This window comes from Gobius niger, assembly GCF_951799975.1.
Source record: "Gobius niger genome assembly, chromosome: 4".
Lineage (NCBI taxonomy): Eukaryota > Metazoa > Chordata > Actinopteri > Gobiiformes > Gobiidae > Gobius > Gobius niger.
Genome location: NC_136855.1, coordinates 2,320,467 through 2,341,647, shown reverse-complemented (window position 1 = coordinate 2,341,647; position 21,181 = coordinate 2,320,467). Strand labels below are relative to the sequence as shown.

Below are 21,181 nucleotides of genomic sequence, written 5' to 3'. Positions count from 1 at the left end.
GAAGAGCTTGGTAGCTTCTTTCGTGAGCTTTTTTGGAGCTATGTGACATGTGGGAGAGGCTCCGTTTGCGTGACAGAGCGCACGGACAAAGACCAGACGGGGATATATTAACTCGTCTCAGGTTAGGTAAGAACATATCTCAGTATGTAAAAACGGTGGCCTATTCCTTTAAACTTCAGTTGTTTCTGTACCAAAGGCACATCCTGTTAGTATCTGGAGCACTTACAAGTTTTATATTTAAACATGTGTGATGTTTTATCTTTGTATAATGTGTCGACTAGTCAGAATTGCAAAACGAATTTACCCACGGGTACAAATAAATTAACCTAACCTATTAGCCTGCTGGTTTAGCGAAGTGTCAGTAACTTACCTTACTCCTGACAATGAGAATATCCTTTCTTCTTGGTCGCCATACAGATGTATTCGATACCCATCCTGACTCAAAACATCTGTATGCAGAAAGGCTTTTTTATGCTTTTAATGATTTTCCTGTGTATGAAGACGGAAAATCAATCAAGAAACTATGTACTATGTAAATATGGGCAAACTCGAGTGAAGGGATGTTGTTCAGTAAATAACTCGGCTGAAGCGTGTCTGGGTCTGTAATATCCAACCATGACAGTTTGTTTGCAGATCCAAGTGCTGCATTTCCTTGTAAGTGAGTCGTAACAGATGTAGGTGAAAAAACGCTGCATAATTGTGTGGAATCGCCATCGTTTTCTGTTGCATTGGCCATTTTTGCTTCCCTTCAAAATGTCGCGCGCTTGCATTTCTGGTCACGTGACTGGGAGACGCCTATAGAACCAATCCAGATGTTTCAGGATCTGTCATTCAAACTAGAAGCAAAAATAGACTTATAATAATCACATGACAAAATGAAACTCTACCATTTGGACAGCAGTGTCTGTTGTTTTTATCTTTAGACATTGGCCTGTTTAAAGCAGAAATGTTCAAATCAGACTTTGGCCGGTGTTCATGATGACCTTTTCATTTAGTCTTAGTTATTTAACAATATCATTTTCTTTTACTCCACATCTTAATGCTCGTCTAGACTAAAATGTCACGTCAATTCAATCTCAATCTAAAACTGGCTCAGTCAACCTTGCATATATATATATTTTCTTGAATCACAGGGACAAAGACCTGGAGCTGTTCCTTTGGCAGAACATTTCAACATGAGGCTCGTACAAACTTCATCACAGGAAGTTCACATGTTTTTAGTCCCGGGTCATTTGAATGGATTTTATCCCTCGACAAAAACGTGATGTGAGTCGTAGTTTTGGATGAGCTTTGTCTGACTGAAGTCTGAAAGGACGACACAAACGTGAGTCCAAAGAAGTGACGGTGGAGCAGAGTGAGCTCAGCATTGTGGAGGAGCTTCAGAGTCACATCCAGAGTCGGGCTTTATGAAACACTGAAGCCGCTGAAGCCATTTGTGCTTCGAATCACAGCTTGAAACAGTCTCTCCACAGTGACATCTAGTGGCAGAGTGTCATTACAACAGCGCTCAGTGGTTCAGGCTTTAACTGATCCGTCTGTGGTGGAAATCAAAGCAGACTTTAAAATACAGACTTTTTCTGGCTGTGTTATTGTTCTGACTGTGGTACGAGGAAAACCAATCGTTTCCTTCATCTTTCCTCCCACTAAATGCTTCTTTTTGCTCATCTTTTTCTAAAACCCATGTTAGCATGATCATATAAAGCAGCAGAAGGCAGGGTCAGGAGTAACTCGCTGGAGGATTACCCCTACTGTACATGTTTTAGGCTGCTTCAAATGGACACGAGTACATATTTATTATTACATATTAAAGACAGCAACATTCTCTCCAAAACACACTCCACACTTGAGCAGCTTCAGATTGTGGAACATTGAGCAAAAGTGGGCGTGGTCATTATGATGTCGCTCACGGTCATGGATGAGGTCTGGCTTTTGCTGCTTCATAATAACCAGAGTTTACTTTCTTTACATGGAATTATTATACATGTTTTTCCATCAAGCACAGCGTTATTTCCCAGCAGACTCTAGAGCTGCTGTAGTGACAAAGGACAGCAGAGGTACTCCTGGTGTTTACAGTCACTCTTATGAATCATGTGTCCTCTTTAAACAAACAGAAGAATCCATGTCCTCAGTCCTCTTTCTAATGAGCGCCAGGACCATGACAGCATCGTCAGCTCCCCGCCATGAGGACCAAAGAGAAGCATGTTCCTCGCTCATTGGCTCATTGTGATTGGTTAGTTGGTTGGTGACTGGTTATTCGCCTGTCTCTCACTCAGACCCTGACAGACGCTGACCAATAGGAGCAGTGGGCGGGGCCTGTGTCCTAAACGATGGAGCACATCTGAGCTGGTCTGGGTGAGTGCCCGTGTGTTTGCTTTATCAATCCAATATTCCCCAAACCCACGTTGGCATTTTCACATCAGTCGCTTGATGAATGAAGTGTTCAGTAGTAAATGTGACCTCCTCCGAACAGAAGAAACCACGAATGATCAAGATGAAGGATTTTATAGTGCGACGGCAGAGCCATGAACAAGTGACTTTCTAATGGAAGTCAATGTATATAAATATTTGGATATTTTAGTGGTTTTGTGCAGAACTGAAGTGGATTAACATCATTATGTGGAAAAGAGTTTGAAAAAATATGAATGTCCAGTCTTGTTACAGCAGCTGTGTCACCATGTGTCACCACTAGGAGGTGCTGTGGTGGTGCTCTATAAAGGGGGAGCCGCTCCTGAGTCCCACAGGTCGTCGGCCGCTTCACTGTGTGTGATTTCAGCCTTATTTATATGAACTTGAACTTCATAAAGGCACCTTTTGGATCAAGGCGGACACATCACGGCCCCGAGAACCGAGAGGAGCCTCAGATCACGCAGCGTCTCGCGTTTGTTAGAAAGAGTTTGTGAAGAAAAGTATTTGAAACGTTTGTGAACGCATTTCAGCTTCTCCCACAGACCAGACAGACGCCTCACCGTCAGAGCAAAGAACAGACCCTGACCCGAACAACACAGCTGTAAAAGATCACATGTATAATACGGTGGTGGATCCGCCTGTACCAGCAGAGGGCGCCCTATCCCGGTGACTCCGCCTCAGCGTGGTAGATCTGCCTCGGCTCCGGGCCTGCAGTGAACTCTGATTGGAGAGTTTGACCCTGATGTTATTGAGTAAAACCTGGATGTTTTATTGGGGAAGTCGCTGCTCCTCCTGCAGTCGGTGACATCGGTGTCTCGCTGTAAAAAGAAGATATTTCACACATTTCCTTTTCTGTAAATAATCCCATCCAAACATATACGAGGAAGACAAAGTGAGCACACGTAATGCAGCTCATGTTCTAAAAGTGCTCTCTACATGTCAGCTTTGTGCACTTTCCCCATGAGCTTAGTGTGGACATCACGTGGTCAGAGGTGGTCGAGCGGACAGAATATTTACTCAAGGAAAAGGAACGTTACTCAAGTAGCCTACAAGTCAAAAGTACTGGCCCCAATAATTACTCAAGTAAGAGCAAAAAGTCTTTCTTGAGTAACTGAGCGTAAAAGCTTGATTCAAGTTGTGACATAAATGATGAGAAACAAAACATGAAATAATGTGAAAATTGTAATATTTGTAAAGAAAATACCATAAAAGTCCAGTTACTTGAGTACATGTACTTGATGTAACTGAGTACTCCCTCCTCCTGCGCCTGAACTTGTGGACAGTCACAGGAGGACATGTCCCTGAAGACGCTCCAGGACACTGACTGTAAAGAAAACACTCACACATGTGACATGTGAGTCTGGAGGAAAGAGTCTGAGGAAAAGAGTCACGACTGTGGAGAATCTGAAGAGCCACATCAACAAATGCACCAGTGGAGATGAAAGAAAGGAGCCATGTGACTTTATGTTCACGTCTTTATTGAGTCTCTCACACATTTGTGTTCTTCAAACATCAGGGTTTATTCAGGCAGAAGCAACTCACATTTCAGGCTTTTTAATGCCCACATACTAGATTTGAATGACACAAAGGCAGAAAACAATCTGTGCAGATTTCAATGAACATTTACAAACATTTCATCAAAGAAAAAGAATTGGACAAAACAGGGGAAACTGTTGTAGATTCAGACATAACTTTGTTCTTTTTCATGAACTTATCCGGTATATATTGTAGAGCAATGTCATGGTTTTCCAGTAGATTTAGATTTAATGCCAGCTTGAGTCCAATTCATGCTTTTTAATGACATTTAAGGCCTTGATTTTGGCTAAATTCATTGACAGACTTTTAAACCCTGGTTCAGGCAGAGAAACTAAAGAAACACATTGATCCAAAATGTTGTGATTGGAACAACAGTGTTGATGACGATAAGAGAATAGAAGTAATAAATGTATGTTTTGGTAGAATTAGAAGCATTTACAGCACCTTTAGGAGCATTGGAACAGAATCATCCTAATGTTTATTTGACATATTATCTCTTTAGCAAAAGCTGTTGACATGACTATAATACTGCAAAGAAATGATGTTTAATCACCAAAACAATCCAGGCTAAAGAGTTGAAACTGATCAATGTTACTCTGGACCTGATCAGTCATGGTTTCCTTGGCTCTTTTACCGTCATTTCCTCAGCGTCGTATTTACTCACAGCAAACTCATGAGGAACTAAAACCCACAACATCCCAATGTGTGATCAGCAGCAAAGATCAATGATTTGATACTTTTGAAAAGTTCTTCAGCCGCTTCACACACGTGGGGAACATTTATCCACCACATGTTTGACTCTAAATAATCCTCATTTTGATGATGCCGTAGACGACATCCTTCATCTTTGAGAGTGCACCGGCTTCAGTTCATGTCAAATATGATCCAGTACGATTCTATTGACCAGCAGCATTTAACTCTGCATTTAAACTCTGAGATATGGAAGAAAATACAGGAGAAGATCAGACTTTATGAACCCACAGTCAGAGAGAGACATTCAAATCATTCATTAAGAATAAAACCAAAGCAGAATGAGTCAGTCCACCAGGGGGCGCCGTGTCCTTCCTGTTTACACATTCACCAGAGACACAGACGCCCCAAACCCTGTCAGTCCAAACCCTGGGAACAGAGGCTCAGTGAAGGAGCTGATGAAGGTGTGGAGGTGGGACAGTTTTCCATCAGAGCTGACGTCATAGAAGGACAGAGCTCCAGCCTCAGAGTCCAGGAACACACCCACTCGACCGGATGGGGATTTAAAGTATTTCATAAATGAGGAAACATCTGACTGTTTTTTCTTATTGTGTAAGAAATAATTCCGTCCCCTCTCGATCCTCATCGTCCAGGACTGATCATTTTCTCCAAACCGACTGTCGTCTTCTCTCCGTCTGATTCCTCTGTAACTCACTGAGATATCAACCTCCTCTCCTTCCCACTGCACCTCCCAGTAACAGCGCCCCCTCAGGCCGGAGGAGCTCAGGACCTGAGGCCAGTCTGTGAATCTGTCCTCATGATCCGGAGGCTTAGGTGTGTTCTCTCGTCCCACAGTCCGTTTGTCCTCTGACAGTTCGAGTCCTCTGTAAACTGTGTTTGGGTCCAGAGTGAGTTCACAGTAATCTGAGAAACACAAACACAATAATGACTAAAGTGGAATATAAATGTCATCATCATCGTTAGATATGAACCATCTGAAGCCAAAATGAGGCACAAAATCAGTCGAACAATAATCATCATAACCAGAAGAATAAACAAGAGCACAGCTGCCGGGACTAAACACTGATGGTCACCTATGTAGCCACAGCTGCCCTGGGGCGGACATCAGTGCAGTAAAGTCATGTGCTGAGGTGAAGACACAGGCCGTTTCTGGTTCTTGTGCTCGTGTACTCGAGTACTCGTGAAACGTCATCAGAGCCGGCCCGAGAACTGTTCCAGGTCAAAGTTCACATCAGACTGAGAACAGTTCAATCCCCGGATGTTGTTCTGGCCCCGCCCCCTTTACCCAGTCTGAAGTTCAAGTTTAATGTTGCCTGTTTTATTGTTCCTCTAAAATTCACGTTGAAGGCGATTTGAGGCGAGAAATGTCCATTTGTAAAGTAAAGCCAATGGTCAGTTCAATCCCAAGTGAAAGTAGGATCCGGCCGCTTGGGCCACTTCGCCGCCCACGCAGTGAGTTGTAGCTGAGCGGGCGAGCTCTGTCTGGGCTCAAAGTTCCTGAAGCTCCGCTGGTTTTCAAAGGCTCCATTGTCGTTAAACTTGTGTCAAAGTTTCTGACTTTCACCGACACACGCCTAAAAACAGCCAGAACATCACCACAGACACATTTGTTTCTACTGTTTTTACATAAATCCCTTGAACTACTCGATGTCTTTCCAAAACTACCAAACATATAATTATTTAATGGATTTTAACCTTTAAATGCCAGTTTTATTTTGTAAACTTTACAAAATGTCTGAGTAAAAACATATAAAGTTGAATATTTTCTGAATAATAAACACTGTAGAGCTGGGGCTTTGATGGTGTTTAGAGCCTTGGACGTGTCAAAGTTTGGACTAATATTGATTTAACTGCATTTGTAGTTTTTCTGTAGTGACGATTCTTTCTGTCTAAATGTTCTTGGCTCCATTGACTTCCATTATAAAGACATTCAGGACTTGCACTTTTCTTTGCTCTCCTGTCTCCATATAAAAGTCATACATTTATAATGTCAGCATTTCATTTTGAAGAACAAGAGTCAGATTTGACATTTTTCGTGTATTTCTTCAGTTTGGACCTTGTTCCTGTTGTCGGCAGATGAATGAAATCCTGTTATTTTCCCATTAGGATATAATGGAGCCATGGCAGAACCTGGACTTTTCTCACATAAAACTTCACATTTTAAATCTCACTGTAATACAGGAAAACAGTCACATATCTGTGATGTCAGCGTTTCATTTGGAAGAAAAGGAGCTGAATTTGACATTTTCTCTACATTTCAGAATTTTCCACTTTTCTAACATTGTAACAGATGCTGTATCTTCAGTCGGCTGATACTGAAGCTGTGGCCCAGGGGAGACTACAGGATTTGTTTGTCTTTGTGTTTTCTATAAAATATATGAACATTTTTAAAATGAACAAGTGATTTATCGACAATAATGTTTAGTGTGAAGATTTTTACAGTTTAAAATCTTCAACACCAAAACAGCTGAGTGGGAGCGTCACAATCAGTGGTTAGTTTTGAAGCAGAAAAGTCTCGGTTTTAAAAACGAGGCCCAGGTTTGTGAACCTGAGGAAACACGAGAATAAATCCAGACTGCAGCTCTTTGTCCAGGTTATTTTAGCTAAAAAAAACTAAAAATGAGGCTCCGCCCCCGCGCTCTGGTTATCACATAAACACAGAGTTTACAAACTGTAGAATATGAAACAACACTGGCATTTGACACTGTCAAAAAAGTTGAAATTCATGAAAAACAGTAAAAATGTCAAATGTCACTAATTTTCTTCCAAATGAAACCCTGATGTCACAGATGAAGTGATTTTATGCCGTATTTCAGTGAGATTTATTATTATATATGACTTATTTCCATTATATTCAATAGGAGAAAATACAGTGATTTTATTCATGTGCAACAATGGGAATGAGCTCCAATCTGATGAAACTCAGTAAAAATGTTCAAATTCACTCCTTTTCTTCCAAATGAAACGCTGACATTGTAAAAAGTTTTAAACGGCTCTGGAAGAGCAAAGAAAAACATGTACAATGGAAGTCAATGGGGCTGTTTCAGCCGCTGCCATTTTCACATAAAGAATCGTCCACTACAGAAAAACTATAAAAGCATCAAATCCATTTCACTTCATCTGTGACACAAACACGGCTCTGGAAACAGACAAAGCCTCAGCTCCACATGTGATTATTACAAATATAATCACACTCAAGTGCTTTTTTTTAGTTTTATGTTTTGAAACTGTGATTTTAAGGATAAAAATACAGAACTTTGTTACATGTTTGGTAGTTTTGGAAAAGGTTCAAGTAGTTCATGTGATTTAAACAAAAAGAAGTGGAAACAAATCTGTAAAAATGTCGATTTTCTGGCTGTTTTTAGGCGTGTACATTTGTGTACACTAGGGGGCGACGTGTGGAAAGTTGTAAATCTGTCACTACAGAAAAACTACAAAAGCTTCAAATAGATTTTTGTCTCATCTTTGACACGTCCAAGGCCCTAAAATCCACCAAAGTCCAGCTCTGACCTGTTCATTATTATAAAGATAATGAGGTTTTTATGTTGTTTTCAAACTGACAAACAAAGGGTTAAAATCCCCAAATAAAAACATGTTTGGGAGTTTTGTGAACGTGAGAAGTGATTCTTCAGATTTATGAAAAACTGAAAAAAGATGAAAGTATGTGTTTTTTATAGCAGTTTGAAAAGCGTGTACATTTTTGTCCACTAGGGGGCGACGTATGGAAAATGCAGATCTCCAAAATAAAAGACCTGAGAGAAAAACAAACACTGGATTCAGAAAATTTGTCTCAAAAGAACATTTGGTGCAGAAATCCACGTCTCAAGCTGCAGCACAGACAAAATGGTCAAATGAAAAGAAAATGTTGCAAAATGTACAAAAATGTCCATAGGACGACACAAGGGTTAAAGTTGTGAAAACTTGAGACCAACAGTTTGTTCGTGACTGTTGTTACTGTGTATTTATATGACTGTAATAGTTTGGCTAATATATGAAGTCAGGTCGTTTCATTACAAATGAGTAAATACTGGAGCGATCTTTGTCATTATATCTTATCATATCAAACATTTAGTGAATAGATAATCACTGTCCTTCAATAACAAGTGTCAGATGTGTTACTTCAGAACTGAAAAGGTCCTTTGGTTATTTGAATGATTTATTTGACGGAAACATTATTTATTTCGACTCATACTTGGCTTTCAAAACTAAATGTTGACATTTGAAAGTGGATGATTCCAACAGTCATGATAAAGATGGTTTTGTTGAAGTCAGGGAGAAGTGCTGTACATGTTGATGTACAATAACATTAGAAAAGTCAAATCCAAGCCTTTTGTTACACATGTATTATTATTCTGTATTATTCGGCTCTTCACAATATAAGTAGAAGCTCCATTGATTTGAATGGGATTTTCCAACGTTCTACCGGTCATTATTTCCTGATATAGTACCTCTGAAAAAAATACTGACCGCTGCCAATGGCAACGGAGTTGGTGCTTGTAATACAGGTCTTTCATATCACTCCGCATGTACGCAGTAGCGGACACTGTCTCTGTCCCCGTCACTGTGAGAGAAGTTGGGGGAATCACTTGTGAAGTTAACGTGAGTCCGACTTTCAACTTACCCAGAGATACTTCAGTGAAGGTATTCAGGTCGTCTTCTGTACTCAGTGGTTGAGTCTCGAACGTTTCGCCTCTTCATCCAAAAGGCTTCGTCAGCGAACTAAGGTTCTGTTCAGCTCGCAGCCCAGATAAAGACCAAAGGGAGGAGTTGGGGTAGGCCCGGCTCCTCCCCAGAAACTACCGTTACTCTCACCTGTGAGGAAACACCTCTGAAGCAGAGCGTCTCTAACCACCTGCTCACTCCAGAGTATCGATGTGTCCTGAACTCTTCAAAGCTGATCACTGTAGATTATTGTTCTGTTGTTGCTGATGTGCCGTCTCATTGTTTTTTTGATCCACGTGTCGTCCACATATCTGAGCCAGTGAGTGGGTTTGATTCCTGGGTTTGATATTTGATGTTTGACTCAAACCATCCACTCCAGCACAAACTAGGGCTCAGACATAGGGCTACAGAGGTGCCCACCAGTGCAGAGGGCAAGACCAAAGAGGAGGGGCTGCGGGCTGAGCTGAAACTTTAGTGTCGCTGACGAAGCCTTTTGGATGAAGAGGCGAAACGTTCGACACTTAAACTACAGAGTCCAGACGACGACTTAAGAACCTTCATTGAACAAGGATTAACATTTTATGACTTTCACATGACTCCATGAAGCAAATGGAATCACTTTTTTAACTCTTCCCTGGTCGGCCCATGTCCAAAGATTGCAGTGTTAATCGTGCACACATTTCATTTTGATGGTGGGATTGTTGTAGTGACTGATGACCATGAATAAAGCTGCCACAGGCTGAGAGGGAACCAGCAGCAGCGGGAGGACAAACCCCACAACCAAGCTACAGATTTACTGTGGAGCTCATTCACAATCATGTTAGCGCTAATGGAAGATTTGTGCTTCTATTAGAAACAAGTTAGCATGAATGTTTCAAGTCTCTGAAAAATGTAGTTGAACATAAAAATAAACAGACACAAAGGTCTTGAAGTAATCACTGCATATACCACTAAATATTTTTCTTTCCCTTGTCTTTCTCCCGAGAAGTTAAAGGTACACAGGTGAAGGTGAGCTCAGCTGTGCGCTGACAGCCCTGAGTAAGAGAACACTGTTCCAATTCCTCGTTTAACCGTTCTGCGTGTTCCCGTTCTCCCCAAGTCCATACTTCAACATACATATGTTCATGAGTGTTGAGAACCGGCCACAGACTTGTATCTGAGGCTGAACACTCGGAGGTGAGTGTTTCTCATGTTGTGAATGAATCAGACTCACATTTCCTCAGACCTGGAACCATCCACTGTTCTCCAGCAGGATCCAGCCTGAAACACACAAGTCCAGTTTACTGTCGACCAGGACCAGAACCAGGACTAGGACCAGGACCAGGACCAGGACCAGGACCAGGACCAGGACCAGGACCAGGACTAGGACCAGGCCTCACCTCAGTGTCTGCAGGGGCCCGTGTGGGGCCTGTAGAGCCGTCAGCAGCTCGGTGGAGGCTCCTGGATGGTTGTAGCTCAGGTCTAACTCTCTTAGATGGGAGGAGGCGGAGCTTAGAGCTGTGGCCAGAGAAGCCCCGCCCCTCTCTGTGACCAAACATCCAGACAGACTAAAGACACACAGCATTAGCCTCTGATGTGGACACAGACAGAGTCCTTCATGAGAGCGTCTCACCTGAGAGTCTCCAGTCTGCAGGGGGCGCTCTTCAGTCCCTCACACAGCAGCTCCACTCCTGAGTCCTGGAGGTCATTGTTGCTGAGGTCCAGGTGAGTCAGACTGGAGGAGCTGAGGACTGAGGCCAGAGGAGCACAGACGCTCTGGGACAGACCACAGAGGCTCAGACTGAGGACAGAGAGGACCATCAGAGACCAGAGCCACGATGTAGAGGCAAAACAAATATTTGTAAATATTATACAGACGCAGAATTTAATAGTAATATAGAAACGTCTGGTTCATTTTCTCTTCTTCATGTGAATTGTAGAAGCCTGTGTTCAAATACATGATTATTTGAACACATTACAACATAAATGTGCTGTTATAGCTCTGTCTGAGACTTGGTTAACGGATGAGGAAGGTGTGGAGTTTCATTTTGAAGGTTATGAATTGTTTTATGTGAATCGGATCAAGAAGAGAGGAGGGGGGGCAGCTCTTTATGTTAGTGAGCTGAAATGTAAAACAATAGAGTGTATGACGACTGCAGCAGAAGATTTAATGGAATGTTTCACTGCTGAGATCCAAATGAACAAACAGAGGAATATTGTCGTCACATGCACATATAGAACTTCAGGGTCGAGCATTACAGCATTTAATAACAAGCTGGAGCAATTATTAGTTGGAATGAATGAAAATAAAGTGTCTATAATTTGCTTGAATGTGTCTAATCATAGTTCAGATTTCCTAGATCAAATGTATAGCAGAGGCCTTTCTCCAACATGACCAGGCCGAGCCCAATAACCTCCAGTTGTGCCACATTCAGTGACAACATTTTTGTTCATTTACTTTAAAAAACTGTGAAAGTCTTCTTTTGATAAATGATACAACTGATCATTTACCAATATTTGTAACTCACTTCTGTGAAGTAAAAAAAAAAAAAAGAAAAGTGCAGTAAAGTTATTGGGTTAAGAACTGAGGAAAGACTAAACACCTTTAGGGATGATCTTATGAAAGAACTCTGGGAACATGTTTATAGTACAAATAATGTGAATTAAGCTTATAAATATTTTTTTTTAAAGTATCTATGGTTTTATAATTAAAAATACCCAACAAAAATACTGAATGATATAGCAAAATATAATAATAACCTGGATAACAAAAGGTATATTAAAATAATATAAAGAGAAGTTTAGCTTTATAAAAAATATTTATAAAAATAATCTGACTCCTGTGATGAAAGATTATTATACAAACTTGTTAATGGAAAACAAAAGTAATATCAAAGGAATGTGGGAAGTTCTAAGGGAGTTTATGGGCAGTAAAATGAATTGTAGTCAGACATTATACTGAATGAATCAACAGAATATGGAGGGAAGAGGTGAAAAAATGTCTGATGAATTGAATTCATTTTTCGTCAGTGTTGCCCAAATCTTTCAAATCTAAACCACTACATAACGAAAATAAAAGCTGCACAGGTGAAAGTCATGCAATGCAGATTTCTTGGTGAAGTTAGTGAGAGTGAAATGATTTCCACGGTCTCTAAAATCGCTCATGGACTCATCAGGAAACGAGGAGCAGAAACTATCATGAGGCTTTACTTCTGCCACGTCATGGACGACTCTTTCTGTCAAACTAAACGGAGTTTGGACTAAAGTGGAGCAGCTTTACCTGACGCTACGAGAAGTTGCTCTGCTCAGGTTAGTCAGATGCTGTATCTTTGTTATTTTAGTTTGACCTTCCTTCTTGCTGATGCATTATTTTCATCACGTGTGTGTCGTATGTGCTTGGGCACTGCTGTTGTGCCGCATTTGTAGCAGTGATTAAAGTCATACAGAAGCCATAGGCCAGGTGTCGTAGCAAAACATGCTAATGATACATTTACCTCATAAAACTAAACATTCAACAAAACACAGACGACTTTGTGGCATTTATGGATAAGAATATACAGTTTTTTGTAAGCCAACAATGTAAGGACAAAAAAAACAGTCTGACTGTGGCAAATGGTTAATGGTTTTTAAGGTGCTTCCACACCAAACGCTGCCAAGCGTCAGGTTTACATTGAAAACACATGGAGGACGAGCCTCAGGGAGCATCAACAAGCGAGTCACACGCCTCCTGTGCGGAGCGTCAAGAAGCTTTTCACCGAGGATTAGCTTCATTGTGAAGCGGAGCTACAGCAGCTCTGGGACTTTTACAAACACATCAGTGTTTCTTTATCTAAACAACCAGGATTAAAAGACGAGAAACGAGAAAACTTATATCATTGTCTGAATCTGAGCTGGGAATGTGTTTGGGCCTCGAGGATGCCTGTTGTAAGCTCTACGAACACACGCTGATGTGCGGCCAGAGCGTCGCTGACATTTGTGACAAGCGTCTGACTTCAGGTAAGCACAAACCTATAACTACGGGTTTTAGGCTCGTTTTTGACGCCTGAAAAGCGTGTGGTCTGTACGCAGCTTTACTCAGTGGGGCATTACGGAAAATGCTAACATGATGTTTCATGTTAACATCACGCTAACGTTCATGCTAGCTATGACTGCCGTTTTTTTCCGCTTCTACTGAAATATCTGCTGTGAATAAACATCCATATGGACTGAAGACTTTCTTATGTATATATCTTTAAAATAGTATAAACTGTTGTTTTAGCTTATCAGCTAAACCCATTTGAGATCTACAAACATCTTCTTCTAAGACACTGAACAGTGAAGAGGCACCAAGAGCCCCCACACCTGCAGCACGGAGGAGGCGTCACAAGAGGAGCTACAGGAAACAACAAAAGGGACCAACGAGGAGATGGTGATAGACTGTGGAGGGAGCTGTGCAGGAGGAAGAGGAAGGACGAGGTGGAGCTGACCAGTGCAGGACACTACGCTCTGAGACGGGGACAAGCCCAGGAGGCGGTGCACCGTTTCAGATGATCAGAGGAGACAGAGGGCAGCTACAGTTTCTCCTTCCTCCAAGGTCATGCGGGTGGAGTGGCTGAAGGACAACGAGATCATCGACCCGGCCGAGGACAGGAACTTCTACATCACCATGGACCATCCTGATCATCAAGCAGGCGCGTCTGTCCGACACGGCCAACTACACCTGTGTGGCCAAGAACATCGTGGCCAAGCGCAAGAGCTCCACCGCCGTGGTCATCGTCTACGGATTTCCCATCAACCAGTGCTCCTCCTGTGACCAAAACAGTGAAGATGGCGGCCGCGACACAACCATTTTTCACCAAAGAAAAAAAAAAGAGTGGTGCCACTGAATGGGTGCTGCTGCCGGATGCTCTCTCATCGAATGCAATTTCTCCATCTGTGAGATCAATAAAGTACCACCTTACCTTACCTTACGTGTGAGAGCAACTGCCTGGTTTACAATGTCATAGAATTGGGTATGTGACCTTCTTGATGACCTGAGTTGGCCTTCTGCTAACCTGAGTGACAAAGGTCATTGATAATCAGGAAATTGCAGTTGTAAGCTTACATATTAGTATTTAGTGCTGGATGTCCGTGCAGTGTCCTTCAGGTTCAAATGTTTTGTTGTAGGGCAATAAAACTGTCCTCTGTGCAATGTAAGGTTGACTGACTCAAACTGGCAGAGTCTCCTACGACTGTCATCACGCTGTCCTCTTGTGTTAATAAAGGCTCTAAGAACTACTTTACTCTTTAGTCATTTTGTTATAGCTATAACATCCACAGGACCCGATTTAGACTTGACTTTATTTGTATGTCCTGAGTAAGTTTATATTTCGCAAGAAAATGGCTAAAAAGAGTGAAAATGGTGTTTCCCAAAAGATTCTGTTTTCCCCCTTGGTGAGGCCACGCCCCCTTCTATGACGCGATGCTGTCTGTATCTATGCCTGGGAAGAACATCTGATAAGAGACACATCATGCAAGTTTGAGACGTCTCTGACGAAAGTAATTCCAGTCCGTCGAAACGCATAAGGTATTTGAACAAAAACATTTTGTTAAACCTAGTGTTTTTCAATAAGAACCTTCTAAACCTGTTATTAACCTCTTTTAAATCAACACTAGGTGGCGTTGTTGACCATTTTCTACTTGGTGACAATGACACAAGTGTTAAACACAGTCTGGACTCACATGGCTTTGGTGGAGGCTTTGACGACCGGCAGAAGGTTCCGGAGAGCCCTCTCTGTGGCACAGTATTTCCTGAGGTCAAACTGCTCCAGGGCTGAGTCTGAGGACAGTAGGAGGAAGGACAGAGCAGACCACAGAGCAGGAGACATGTTTCTGTCAGAGAGACGTCCTTTTCTCATGAACTTCTGTATCTCCTCCATCAGGCTGTGGTCGTTCAGTTCGTTCAGACAGTGGAACAGGTTCAGGCTCCTCTCTGCAGACAGACCCTTTTTATTCAGCTTATCTTTGATGTAACAGACTGTCTCCTGATTGGTCCAGTCACTTCCTGTCTCAGTCAGCAGACCACTCAACAGGCTTTGATTGGTCGGCTGAGACAGCCCCAGGAGGAAACGCAGGAACAGGTCCAGGTGTCCGTTTGGACTCTGCAAGGCCAGGTCCACAGCAGAGCGGTAGAAGGCCTCAGGTCTCTCAGAGGAGTGTGGTGGTGACAGCAGGTTGACCCCAGACTCCATGAAGGTCTGATGGACGTGAAGCGCAGCCAGAAACTCCTGCACACTCAGATGGATGAAGCAGAAGACCTTGTCCTCGTACAGACCTTGTTCTTCTCTAAAGACCTCTGTGAAGACTCCAGAGTAACGAGCGATCTCTGCAGCGTCCAGCCCACACTCACTCAGGTCACTCTTATAGAAGATCAGGTTTCCTTTCAGCAGCTGCTCAAAGGCCAGTTTTCCCAGAGACCGCACCATCTTTATAGTCTCTTCAGTCCAGTGAAGGTCTGCTCCTGATCCCTTATGATACTTGATGTTCTTGACTTTGGCCTGGACCACCAGGAAGTGGACGTACATCTCAGTCAGAGTCTTGGGCAGCTCTGGTTTCTCTGTTTGCTTCAGGAGCTTCTGTAAAACAGTGGAGAGGATCCAGCAGAAGACTGGGATGTAGCACATGATGTACAGGCTGCGGATGCTCTTGATGTGGGAGATGACGGCTGTGGCCTCGTCTGTGAACCTCTTCATGAAGTACTGCTCCTTCTGTGGGTCAGTGAACCCTCGCACCTCTGTCACCATAGCGACGCACTCAGCAGGGATCTGATTGGCCGCCGCTGGGCGTGTGGTTATCCAGAGGCGAGCGGAGGGAAGCAGGTCCCCCCTGATGAGGTTCACCAGCAGCTCCTCCACTGAGGCGCTCTCTGTGGGCTCCGTCAGGACCCGGGTCCGGCTGAAGTCCAGAGGAAGTCTGCACTCGTCCAGACCGTCAAAGATGAAGAGCAGCTGGATGAACTTAAAGCTGCTGAGATCTTTGGTTTGACTGAAGAAGTGATGGATCAGCTCCACCAGGCTGAACTCTGAGCCTCGGAGCACATTGAGCTCTCTGAAAGTGAAGGGGAACAGCAGCTGGACGTCCTGGTGGGCTCTGCCTTCAGCCCAGTCCAGACTGAACTTCTGAGTCAGCACTGTTTTCCCCACACCAGCCACGCCCTTCGTCAGCACCGTCCTGATTGGCTCTTCAGACTCGGGTCGTTTAAACATGTCTTCACAGGTGATGCTGGTCTCATCAGCAGCTGGTCTGGAGGCGGTCTCCATGTGTCTGACCTCGTGTTCCTGGTTGACCTCTGAGGCCCCGCCCTCTGTGATGTACAGCTCTGTGTAGATCTGCTTCAGGGGGGCGTGGTCTCCTGCTTTAGCCACGCCTTCACACAGATGACTGAACTTCTGCTGCAGACGACTCTTCAGTTTATTTTGAACTGGAGAAATGTGACCTGTAAGAAAACACATCAGACCAAAGATCAGCAGATCGACTGTGACGAGAACCAGTGACTGAACGACGCGTTAAGGTGCGTACACACCAAAAGCGTCCACGCCTCCAACTTCCATGTTAACCCTATGTAGAGGTGCTTCAACGCGCTCCGAAATGCAAGCAAAGCTGTCCGCGCGTATTAAGCGTAGCAAACGCGAGCGGATGAGGAAAAACGCGTGTCAAAGCCAGGGAGAACAGCGCGGTGAGCGAACAGGGAGGCCGCGCCCACTGCTTCATGCACTCAAGTAATCCAATCTACACGTGCGTTCATTTATGCCTTGTTAACCAATCAGGGATGCTGACTGGGCTCAGGCGTCACCTGTTACCTGCAACATGGAGGACAAGTTGATCGTCGTGAGGTAATATCTTGTTCTACCAAAGCATTTTTTGTGTGTCAATTTTAATGAACCTGCCCTGTGAAACCATGTGTAACCATCAATACCACTTCATTTGCATTGCATGTTGGAAACATACAGTAACTGTAATATTAGTCAACACATTGTAAAAAATATATAGATTTTTTCAGCGGAGGTGTGCAAAAATAAGTGGAAGAGTTTGAGGGACACCTCCTCCTTCTTTCAAGAAGGGGCCAACATGAGCCAGGAGCGCCTGTGTCCCAATGCGTGACAGCAGGTCATCGAACAGGGCCCGGGACTTTAAGGGCGCACTCACACTTGTCCATCCGAACCGCGCCCAACGCTGGAAGCCCCTTCTGCGCGGTTCGTTTGTGTAGTGTGAGTACAATCAAACCATGCCCGAGTCGGACTCGGTTCCGGACTTTGGCCGCTTAGAGGAGGGGGGCCAGAGCGCGGCTTGGTTGCTTGTGTTTGCGCACACGCACGGATACAAGCGGCTGTTGTATGGGCGGGTGCATTTGTCACGTAAAACAGTGAGAAAAGGCTATTTATCAAACAGAGCAGCGGCTGCCTCGCTCTCGTCTTCCCGGCCCCGACCGATTCGCTCCCGGGCGGCTCCCCGGACCCCCGGCCACATACCGCTCGTCTCCCCGACTGCTCACTCCCGACGCCCTGGCCGCTTCACGCATGTCTCGGGCTGACTTTACGGGAGCGGCTGCGCTTCTCCAGCCCTGTGTCCGAGCTTCTCTGCTGCTGCACCTGGTTTGGCCGCAGGCTTTAGTCGGACAGATAAAACCTGCAGGTGCTTTTATCACTTGTGATTTTGATGCGCGTTCGTGTTAAGTGCTTTGTTGTAACGTAAAGCGTAGACTTCCAGGAGTTCACCAACATAAAGCTGTTTAACCAGTGGCCGAAGCAGCCATGAATGACATAAACTGAGTGTCAGATCTTCTGTTCTCGTAGCCTTGTTTTGAAGGCTGTATTTGACTCCAAAGAAAGGCTCAGAGCGGCAGGTGCTGCTCCACCCCCCGCCTCAGCTGAGCGGGACAGAGGGACCTGCACTTCTCTATTTCTCTGCTTTATTAAAATCGACTATTATATTCACCATAGCCCTTTTTGTTAAACTGTAGTAAATGCAAAGAAAAGTGTAGTGAAGAGATTTGACAGGGCTCATAGACATTATTTCACGCAGCTGTTTAGGTTTTTTTTTTCTTCCGCATTATGTTGCGCTGCTGCTGCTCACGTACTCGGCCACGGCTCGGTTCGTTTGTGTAAGTGTGAGCGCGGGCCGTTTGGGGCATCCAGGCCTTTCCTCAAACGAGCTAGAGAGTGGCAGGTTCAGATGTCAAGTGTGAGTGCGCCCTGAGTCAACAACCGGTGGCCAGACACGCCTCCTATGTATGACGCTTGCAAAACTTCACGCGCCAGCAAACAGGCGTTTGTCGCGAGTGTGAAGTATGTGAAGCGGCGTTGTTTGGCGTCCAACGAGAGGCAGATGGGGCGTGGACGCACGTTTGGTGTGTACGCACCTTTATACTGAGAACTGCAGTTATGTTGGATCTTTAGACACTTAAACAATTGCTAAACAGTTGGAGTGAGGAGAACTTCTGCAACAAATGCCGTGAGGTTTCAGTTCATTCAGTAGGAGCCTGGATTCACTCACTCAAATGCATATAAACGTATATAAACGTTGCCAATAGAATGGTGTATGGCTTTTTTATGTGGCATTTGTTCGCCAAAGGCTGTATCAACAACGCAAACCAAAGCAGCAATGCCTCTGCCCCCAAACAAAAGCAAAAACCTTTGGGAACGCTTGTGCTACTAGTATATGGAAACACGTGACACATAACAGGCGGAGACGAGCGCATTATAACGTGGAAACAGAGCGAGACATCCAGAGGGAAGCCTTTTTAGTGCTCGTAGTCTCGTACCTGTTCCCTGCCTGAGTCCCAGCACAGCTGACGCGGAAAAACTCTTCTCTTGTCCGAGGAGCCAAGTATCTATGTCCCGCTGTCGTTCTCACTGCTTTTCTATTGAAGCTCTTCATGATGAAATGGCGCCAAATATCCGCAATTAATTAGTGTCCTGGGCCTCCTCTCAATAGGACATGCCTGGAACACCTCAGAGGGAGGCGACCAGGAGGCATCCGGAACAGATGTCCTAGCCACCTCAGCTGCGTCCTAACACAGCATGCATGTGGCTCGGGTTAACACTGTGTACTTTTAAAAGCGTGTTTATAGTGATGCTCCATGTGTTTGGGGGCACCCCTGTCAGTCGAGGCCATGGCAGTGCCAGAACACTCCTCCATGGCTCCCTTTCTTTTCGGGTTCTGTTTACGTCTCTACACCAGGACAATCTGGACGCATTCGTTCGTCGCCTCAAGTAGCTCAGGTATGAACTGTGGGGGTCACATCAAGGCTAATGTCAGGACACAAACTTTGGGAACTTGAGTCTAGAGACTTACAGACGTTTGCTGCTGCTGGTACATGTGCGGACTGTAACTTTATTTATTATGATTTAGGTTCTGTGGCTTGTAGCCCGCATATTTCAAATGATCAACTAAATCATGTATTAATAAATTATCCATCTATTTTTATAATTCATTCTAAATTAAATCTTCAGACAGAGTTCTTACAGTTCTGCAGATGCTGGGCCAGATGCTCCTGCTTCATCCTCCTCAGGAAGTCCAGAGTGATGTTCAGCACAGCCTCTCTGCAGCTCAGCTCCTCCTCACTCTCTGAGCTCCTCTCTGGGCTCCTCTCTGAGCTCCTCTCTGAGCTCCTCTCTGGGCTCCTCTCTGAGCTCCTCTCTGGGCTCCTCTCTGAGCTCCTCTCTGAGCTCCTCTCTGATCTCCTCTCTGATCTCCTCTCTGATCTCCTCTCTGAGCTCCTCTCTGAGCTCCTCTCTGAGCTCCTCTCTGGGCTCCTCTCTGATCTCCTCTCTGGGCTCCTCTCTGAGCTCCTCTCTGGGCTCCTCTCTGATCTCCTCTCTGAGCTCCTCTCTGATCTCTTCTCTGGATGCTCTGTGGCCAGCAGCCTGTGGAACCTCCTCAGTTCCTCTTTGACAAAGGTCAGAACATCCTCCTCCAGTCGCTGTAACAGAAATAGAGCAAAGAACCATCACGTCACACTGTGCCTGTACATCAGTGATGGTCTGAATGTTCAGTAAAAGGCGACAGATGAGTTTGAGACACATGAGGTCAGGACAGACAGAGGCCTGAGGAGAAGGAGGTTCTGGTACAGACCCTGAAAACAGCGTCCAGGTCACACTCCGCACTGAGACCCTCGAGGCGCTCATCTCTGTGGGATAAATATTAAAACTATGTCACACTCAACATCTGACATCGAGGCTGAAGATCAGTCACTTCACTGGAGGAAAAACAGATCAACTTATCATGAACTGTATTGTGTGTTGGCTCTTAATCACATTTCTAAACCGATCAAAATTCTCTACTGTTTTTATTATAAACATACTGCACGTTTCTAGTGTTTTTCTCTTGTTAAAAAGACAAACCTTTATGTTTCCCATTAACTCTGTGAATATTTGTTTCATATTTCAGCATTAGATAGAACTTATTGATTTATGTAATGTTCTTTGTTGCTGTGTTTCAGGTGAGATCAGTTCATACTAATACATTTGTCTCTAAATACAGAGAAACTGAAGGTCTTACCCTGAGTCTGGTCCTGGATCCTCAAAGTCTGGAGGTTTATATTTTGAGTGGTCACTTTTCAAAGACAGACCACTGCCTCCTGACCTGGAAAACAGCAGCACAGTCACAGCTTCACACAGAACCAAACAGGAACTCTGTGTATGATTGTCCAGAGGAAACAGGTCCAAACAAATGTGGACCAGAGCCTTAAAGACACATGTGGTTTGTATCCGTCCAAACGGCCTCTTGGTTCGGCCTCTTAACGGGTTCTCAAAGGATCACTCTTTTATCATATTTATCATGATTCTGTTCAATTGTTACAAATGGCATTATTATAATCATTATTGTTCATGTCACAAGACTCACATGTAACACATGCTCTGAAGGTGTG

General features: G+C 44.1%; 2 protein-coding genes across 2 annotated transcripts in view; both read right to left on the bottom strand.

Moving 5' to 3' along the window:
• The window catches only part of LOC306962382 (NACHT, LRR and PYD domains-containing protein 3-like), a gene marked incomplete at its 3' end in the record, with an annotated part of 111,973 nt that overhangs the window by 42,872 nt on the left and 47,920 nt on the right, over window positions 1-21,181 (bottom strand). The gene's annotated exons all lie outside the window — the stretch shown is intronic.
• LOC306962063 (protein NLRC3-like) lies at window positions 4,438-19,890 on the bottom strand. The gene is made up of 6 exons (XM_079555100.1): window positions 19,777-19,890; window positions 14,995-16,747; window positions 10,928-11,095; window positions 10,695-10,862; window positions 10,529-10,575; window positions 4,438-5,556 (listed from the first exon to the last, which is right to left on the bottom strand). Exons 1-6 carry the CDS (start codon window positions 19,811-19,813, stop codon window positions 5,012-5,014), a joined length of 2,718 nt encoding a protein of 905 aa, XP_079411226.1. The 5' UTR covers window positions 19,814-19,890; the 3' UTR covers window positions 4,438-5,011.

What these genes read in the sequence shown, in the direction of transcription:
- LOC306962063 (XM_079555100.1), bottom strand. Translation starts at nt 19,813, where the DNA reads ATGAAGCAGGAGCATCTGGCCCAGCATCTGCAGAACT. An exon ending in AAAGCCTCCACCAAAGCCAT is followed by an intron (nt 11,096 to 14,994) that starts GTGAGTCCAGAC and finishes CTCTGTCCTCAG; the next exon opens with TCTGAGCCTCTGTGGTCTGT. An exon ending in GGTTCCAGGTCTGAGGAAAT is followed by an intron (nt 5,557 to 10,528) that starts GTGAGTCTGATT and finishes TGTGTTTCTCAG; the next exon opens with ATTACTGTGAACTCACTCTG.